At 40.2% G+C, this 7,698-nt stretch overlaps 1 protein-coding gene across 1 annotated transcript; it reads left to right on the top strand.

Moving 5' to 3' along the window:
• Window positions 1-3: 3 nt before the first annotated feature.
• On the top strand, window positions 4-6,747 carry LOC132706604 (WSCD family member CG9164). Its single transcript, XM_060678024.1, has 5 exons — window positions 4-288; window positions 346-562; window positions 1,423-1,666; window positions 4,509-4,760; window positions 5,415-6,747. Exons 2-5 carry the CDS (start codon window positions 434-436, stop codon window positions 5,738-5,740), a joined length of 951 nt encoding a protein of 316 aa, XP_060534007.1. The 5' UTR covers window positions 4-288; window positions 346-433; the 3' UTR covers window positions 5,741-6,747.
• The last annotated feature ends 951 nt before the right edge of the window (window positions 6,748-7,698 follow it).

Here is a 7,698-nt window from a genome sequence, read left to right as displayed (position 1 = left end):
AAGACGGACGCAGCGGCGCCGACGGGCGTCGAAATCGGCCAGTCGACGCCCGAATTGTAACCGTGCAAGCGGGTGGCGCTGAGTCGTGAACCTATATCGTTTATTTACACCTCGAGGTAATTCAATTTTCTGTCTTCAAGTCGTGACAGAGACCAGAAACCGTATGTTATTTGTTTTTTGATCCACTAAACAAACATGCTTGCCAAAAATTGCTAATCAGATGGGTGTTATTTTGGGATATTTTTCCGAGGGCAACGCGAAATTTGTAGAGCTCCTCTAACCGTTTTGGTGAGTTTTCGGCGCCACCTTGTGCGTTTTTCAATCAAGGATTCCATTATTTTTTAGAGCTTCGAACAGAAGCGATGCCCGCTGCGGCCGCCGACACACGGATAACACCGACGGCAATTTGAGCGGAAAAGAATAAAATGGACAAATGCTCGGAGTCGCCAGATATAAATTTTGGATCATAACCGCTACGTTATTCTTTTACGTAGTAGGCGTCGTTGTCTTGTCCACCGTCTCGCTGCACGGTCTCAAGAGAGGAAGACGGACGGAGAACAAAGTGCGTAAACTACGCATCTGATCTATCCAAATCACCAGGTTTTGAAAAACTTTGGCAAAATAAGCAAACTGTGCGTCGTATTTTATTTTAAAGCAGCCGCTATGCGGTTATTTCTATTGTGCTCCTGCGAAACATCTCCAACTATTTCTAACTATATTTTTTCAACGTGCATGATAGACGAAAACTGTAAATAAGAAAATTGTTGCTCTCAATTGCTCTGTTCTCCACGTTCTTCCATTGCATTTTCAGATCTCCCTGGTTCAAGAATTTTCATTTCATTTTTTTTTTAAACCCACTTGCCAAATTTCAAGTCAATAACTGGAAATTTTGAATACATTTTGTACCCTTCTGAGTAAACAAAATTTGTGGCCTCTGATTCTGCCTAAATAGCAAAATAACCAGCCACTAATTGAAGCAGGGAGTTTTGGTTAGTTAGCCCCAGCCCCTTCTTCCCAAAATTCAATTCCGTTAGGGGATTAAACTCCACATATCCAAACCAGCTATGTTCAAAACTAACTAACCAAAAACCGAAAAAATTGAATGGCCGCCGATTTCGGAGGGAGTATCAGAATTTTATCTCTAACGGTTCGAAAGTTACAGCCATAGGGAACCGAGAACAGACGAACAATTGTTTGACGCTGATCATTTCTGTACAAAAGGCTCCATGACCAGTTGCTGAGATGTGGAATTTGTATACGGTTTTGTATAGGTTTTCATAGAGCAACCTCAAATCGGTGATGTTATAAGACAGTAAAAAAAAAACAAATCCCAGTTGAGTCCACGTTTAGATTTTTATGCTATTTGAGTACTGTGACGGTATTTTATTTACGCAATTAATTAAAAAGATCTATTCGTCGCAGCCTCTGATTCCTGACGATTCTATAAGTCACCGAAAATCGCCGCCCCTGAAGACCAAAACCACTAGCCTAGATTACGGTCCTGGCGCATTCAGGCCGGTCCTGAAACGGTTCAAGATCCAATGGTGTTCGGACCTGCGATACCTAGATGGAGGCGGCGACCACAGCACTGGAAAACCCACAGCGTTAGTTAGTTTTCCGGGAAGTGGCAACACGTGGCTCAGATATTTGCTCCAACAGGCGACAGGTACGAGCGAATCTCATTCTTCATATATTTATCATCATAATTCGGTATTTACATGTCATTGAAGCTTCTTCGACAGATACAAACACAACATTTTTGAGATTCTTTTTTAAAAGTCAATTTAAGTCGAATGATATGTGTTAGCAAATGAGCCCGACTCGCATTTCTGCAGATTTATTAATTAGTACTATATAATTCTTTAATTCCTGAAGACGTCAGCGTAAATCAAATTGCCACGGATTTCACTTACTTCACTTTTACTAAGCTATTATCTTGATTCGGGTTTAAAGGATGTCGTCGGTTGGAATTACAAGATAATAGCCGCGAAAGCATTAACCAATTCACTTTTACTGTCCAAAAAAATGCACCAGTTATTTACACCAAAACCTCCAAAAGAAAATTCGAACCAAATAAACAAAGGATCATCGCCGTTAATTTCGTAAAATGCAAAATGTAGTCGATTGTGGTGTCCAGCGTTGCCATATCGAGGAGGCTTTATGAAGGAAGTGTAACTATATCTGCGTTCATTAAAGAGACTTGATAGTTAATTTTTCGATCCAGTTACCAGAGTTGCCTTAAAAATTTGTTTCCTTAAGATCTTCATCTTCATCACAGCTAAGCATTACTATCTACATATGTGGTCCTTCCACGGTAAGAATGATCTCGTGCGCATGCGTCTCCCCCTTCCCAACGCCGAGCCAAGTTAACAGTCACAGAATACTGTCCCATTGTTTTATTTTTGGTGTTCGATGATTATCTCCATGTCTTTTTCGTGTTTTTGGTTATATCTATGAACAGACTTTAACTCCTAAAACCAATTTCCTTTTTGCCTTAGTCGCTCATAGTTTACTAAAATAATTAAACATAAATTTGGAATACTGCAATGGATTCTATGTTTCACTAATACTTTGCTGAAGTGAATATAGTTGAATACCTCTTATAGTTATAGTTTATAGTTCTTAACACGAAATTGTCGTCTAAAAAAATTGTCTTACGCTTGTTGAAATTGTACGAAATTTCACTACCGAATAGTCGAGCACGTTGCGGTCAATTAACTGACCCAATTCAACCTTTATATCAGCACTTCTTTCTGCCGCACGCCTTTTATGCTAAAACGCTTAACCGGCATATTTGCCTCGAGTGCCAATTATTGGCTACGTCTCGTTCAAACGAAAAAGCAGCCATAGTGTAGCAGCAATGCCGCATCTCAAGTCACACGGACAACGGTAAGGAGTCTTAAATGATTGAAGTACATGCATCTATCATGTATATGCACTAGTTTCAAGTGTTTTAATTATTAGATAATCGCTGCCAGCGCCCTAATCATAATTAGTATAGTACTTTCGCAAATAACTGATTTTGGCCTAATGGCTGCAATATAAAATAATTATTTGTGGGCAGAAATGCGTCCTTGTTATTGGAGAAATATTAAAAATAGTCTCCGCAAATCAGAGGGATCGGGACGACTTTCCTGTTAGCATACTGTTCATGAAACAATAGGAAAGACTCCGATTCTAAGTAATAGGTTTAGAACTACGATTTGTCGTGTGGCTCTAAGGCACCTTCATATGATAGGCTGGCTGACGACAGAACATTCAGGCTGTCTTTGCAAGAGGAGGAAAACTCCAGCTGCGTACCACGACCGAGAGTACAAGGAGCTCAGTTTCTTGAGACCGGACTCGACTTGGACGCCCCGCAGATAATAGAATATAATAGAATCCAGGCCAGAGAAAAGAGCGATACTACCAAACCTCCTCCAAGGATCGATACGAAGTTGTCGAGCAAATCAATAATACCAACTAACATATCAAATCAATCAGAAAATCAACTTCAACCAATTTACTGGCAACAATAATACAGATTTGGACCTAACACACTGTGTAGCAGCTGATTGCGGTAGAGTATATTTGCGAAAATAGAACTGCTGGAGTATCAGAAGCTATCTATCTAGCTAAATACATGCTGCGTGAGATCCTGCTTTTGAGGAACGTTCATAAGTTAACCGTTCCTAGGTTATTCAGCGAAATACACGAGGCGGATTGCACGGTTGTTCGAAACACATTAGTAAGTCACCTTCAGGAACATTAGAATTGAGGTTCTCGTATGCTCTTTCGATCCCAGAGGAATCCAGGATGAAAAAACCGTTGTTATTTCTACCAGTGGGGTTATTGTCACATTCCAAGAAATCAGGCGGACGTAGGGAAGAAGGCTCGAATGTTCCACCACTATCGTGAGGAGGCGATGCATTATATAAACGCGGAGCACCGCACCGATAGGTCAGTCAGTCTAAAAGAGAAACTGAAGCACTAAAATATAAATAATAGAAGGATAGCCGTTATATAAATTATTAGTAGTGTAGTCTACGTGTAAATAGTTATTGAATTGATTACTTTAGACGAAATAAATATTATATTTCGTTAAGGTTTACACAAAGTGACCCCAATTTAAGTCGATTACATTTTTGTGAAGTAGGTTCATATTTTTGCTATTAATATTTCTGGAAATTTTGTTATATTGTCAAAGGGTGCGCTCTAGCGGCTCCACTAAGAACTAGACATATCACATACGTTTGTTAAAATACTTAAGGAGTTGTTTATTTAAGCAAGCATTGAGTCATACATACCACTTTATTTTAATAGATAGGTGAAAAAGTGTTAAACAAAAAATAATTCAAAAAAACTACTTGAAACATACGCCCCCGGAAACCCCACCCCAAAAAAGTCTTGATGACGAATAGCTTCCGAAACAAAGTACTGTTTGGCCAGCCTCTTTCAATACTTTTATTTAGGCGGAAAATTTTAGGCCACTCAATTCCATTAGAACGTAGAGGTCCCCGATTTTGCAGGCTATTACACGGGCTCCGTTTACAAGGACTACGGCCTCCTGAAAAACGGTTTTCCGGCCGAGAGCGTTGCGAATGGCTCGGTGCTGGTGGTGAAGACGCACGAGTGGGGCGCGCGCGCCCGCTCCATGTTCTCCAAGGCGATCTTGTTGGTGCGGTCACCGGGGGCCGCGATCCAAGCGGAGTTCAACCGGCAGAGCGGCGGCCATATTGGATTCGCGTCGCCGGACCGATACCGCCGCTCCAACGGCAAACGTAAGTGACCGCCACTTACTGTGAGCGATTTAACGATTTTGCTATTTAATTAAGGTTCTGGCAGTAAAAGTATTAAGCTAGTTGCGAGGTAAAATTTGGAATGGTGGAATTGTTTTAATATATGTTTATTTTGATAATGCTTAAAAAACTATGACAAACTAGCACTTCCTATGAAATTAACAGCTAATTAAATGTTTGTCCACTAATGGCCACTGACTACCACTATACTTGCTAGTTTGTCGGAAAGTTGCAAGTACATTGCTGCAGTTCGCCTGCGCTATAGGTTTAAAGAAAACAAGCTATGCATTTGGAAATGGCAAACTTTTCCTTTGATGTTAGAGATTCGGAAAAATCCATAAAGGCATGAAAAATACATGCCAATACCCAAGAGAAACGAACACAGTCTTATTTGGCGAATGCGCCGGGTCTTTTACCGTGGGAAATTAACACACTACAGTTCGTCGTTAAAAGTGCCAAGGCCACGTAACGGATGGTGTCACGACACAAGACCTTTTTCGCAAAAGCCTATTAAAAAATATCTTTTGATGCGGTGCTGCCATCTATTAGATGAAACAAGATACATACGTATGGGAATTTTTTAAATTTAACGGGCAAACATTCAAGTTTCTCATATATTTTGGGTGACATTTTTAGACTGGCGTCAGTTCGTATACGACAAGCTCCGCGGCTGGCAACAGCTCAATCTCGACTGGCTGTACAATTTCACCGGCCCAACCCACGTGGTTTTCTACGAGCACCTCGTAGACCGTACCGCGCGCGCGCTACGTTCCGCCATCGATTTCGTGGGTGGAGTCGAGGCGCGAACATTCGACTGCGCGATCGAACGCAAAGAGGGCATCTACCGGCGCAAACGGAGACTGCTCAATTTCGACCCGTTCACCGCGGAAATGAAGCGACGCATAGAGGACGTGCGCCGCACGGTATACGACGCCATTTACAAGATGGCACCCGGACGGTGATCATTCGCAGACAGTTTTTTTTATTAATCCAGGACATAAGCAGTATTAAATCGCAATTGAACCTTCAGAAAATGTCGTCAAGCGCGCAGCCGTGTTGCAGAGTATCGATTATTATCAGCCGAAATGCACAGAATGTTCAGTAATTTCAGTCAGGTAATTTAAATGCCAATCCTACCAATTTCAACGTTTTTGTTAAAAACAAGTTATACCATTGTTTTCTTCCGCAGTTTGAATTTATTATACTCTGGCGCCTGGTGATATAATGGACAATTTTTAGGTTGTCCAATTCTTTGATCCGACCTATAGCGTTTCGGGGCAAACGAACCCGACATTTTCAGTAGTGCGTCTGTGTTTACAAAATTATCACGTCTATCAGAAATTACTCCTAATTATCAGTAAAAATGTCCACTTACACACAATGTCCAGTACCAGTGCAAAAAATCTTCTAAAATACAATATTTCCTAACCTATACATTTTGAGGACAATAAAAAAAATAAAATCAGGAACAATAATACCCAAAGTTCAAATACATAAAATAACGGCGCACGATGTCTCCGATAAAAAAAAAATCAATGTGAAATGTGTTTTAATAATAAATACAGTATTGGTATTCGATTCGTAGTGTCCGTCAATTCGCACTCTAATTTAAAAGAATACTAGTTAGAAATAAGCAAAATAAACTTGAGGAAATTCCGCACTAGGTTCTTACAGCTTCTGAAGTGTTTGGTTAGGTGGCGATTCTTCTTCTTTTTGGTATTCGGCGCCGTCGTCGGCCCGCACGTCTTCCTTTACTTCCGACCGGCGGATGATTTGAACCGATTTTACGTGAACGTTGAATATGCGACAATAAAAAAAAATAAGTAAGACGTCTGAGACGTTGCTCGTAATCTGGCGACTTTGTAAATATGTAATACCGTAATACCGTAGCGAAAAATAAATGGAGAAATGTTTACAATCGCTCGCGCGTTTTTCATTTCGATTTTCCTTTAGAAAAAACCATATATATATAAATTGATGTGCCTAGGGTGGTTGTGATATTTTCGTACACATTTCACTCACTAATCTGGGCCAACGTCAACAACGATATCCACAAACTTAACTTCGGCCGAAACATGCAATATCTTAACTAAAACCTGTCCAATTGAACATCTGTCAGCGGCCATGTTCGTTGTTGAATGCCGTAAGACCTTCTGAAAATTGTTCTCATAGTTGCTTCAAAAGTTCCTGAGAAGAAGAAGAAGAAGAGAGTGGCAAATAAGATGAGTATTATCGGCCGCTTGGGGTAAGTAAATAAGCAGTTTCACGCTTAAAGTATGTTAAAAAGAAAACTATTATATTTAGGAAGTACAGAACCAAGTATTTATTACATTGGCACATATGAAAAATAAAAAAAAAAACAAAAACTTTGGGATTCTCAGTCTTGCAGTTGTCCTGCCATTGAAGCATTGAATCCAGGGGTGGCTCTTCATATTTTTCGTTACATAATGGACAAAAATAATCTTTTTAAAGATCTTAATGGGACTGTTTTTTTCTTCATTTTGTTTGATTTAGCTAATTCTTCGTTTTGTTTAATTTCCAAATCTTCTTTAAATTGACTCGAAGTTATTATTCTCGATTTTAAACTTTTTCTTTTTTCGGCGTCAGTTCTTTTTGGCGACGGACCGATAGCAGTATGTCAATATGTTCAGTTTTCTCTGCCTTCGAAAATTGTGGTGTTTTGAAAACCTTATGATAAGTTTATGGCTAAATTCCAGTCGCGAGGGAGCATTGCCGACTGTAGCAACTTACTTGTAGGCTTCATTTAATTTGATATCGTGTGATAGCCCTCCCAGGATGTTGAGTCATCCAACGGTCACACTCGATGGCCTTAAGGGGACCAAAAAAAAACTCCTGTCTATTGGTTGAACTTTGTGGCTGCTGTGGGTAGCAAAAGGGATAACTGTGTCTTCTGTCTTCT

Source organism: Cylas formicarius, unplaced genomic scaffold, assembly GCF_029955315.1.
Source record: "Cylas formicarius isolate icCylForm1 unplaced genomic scaffold, icCylForm1.1 PGA_scaffold_8__14_contigs__length_24414737, whole genome shotgun sequence".
NCBI classification, from domain to species: Eukaryota; Metazoa; Arthropoda; class Insecta; order Coleoptera; family Brentidae; genus Cylas; species Cylas formicarius.
The sequence above is the reverse complement of the archived record's forward strand: the minus strand, read 5'-3'. Positions and strand labels throughout refer to the sequence as shown.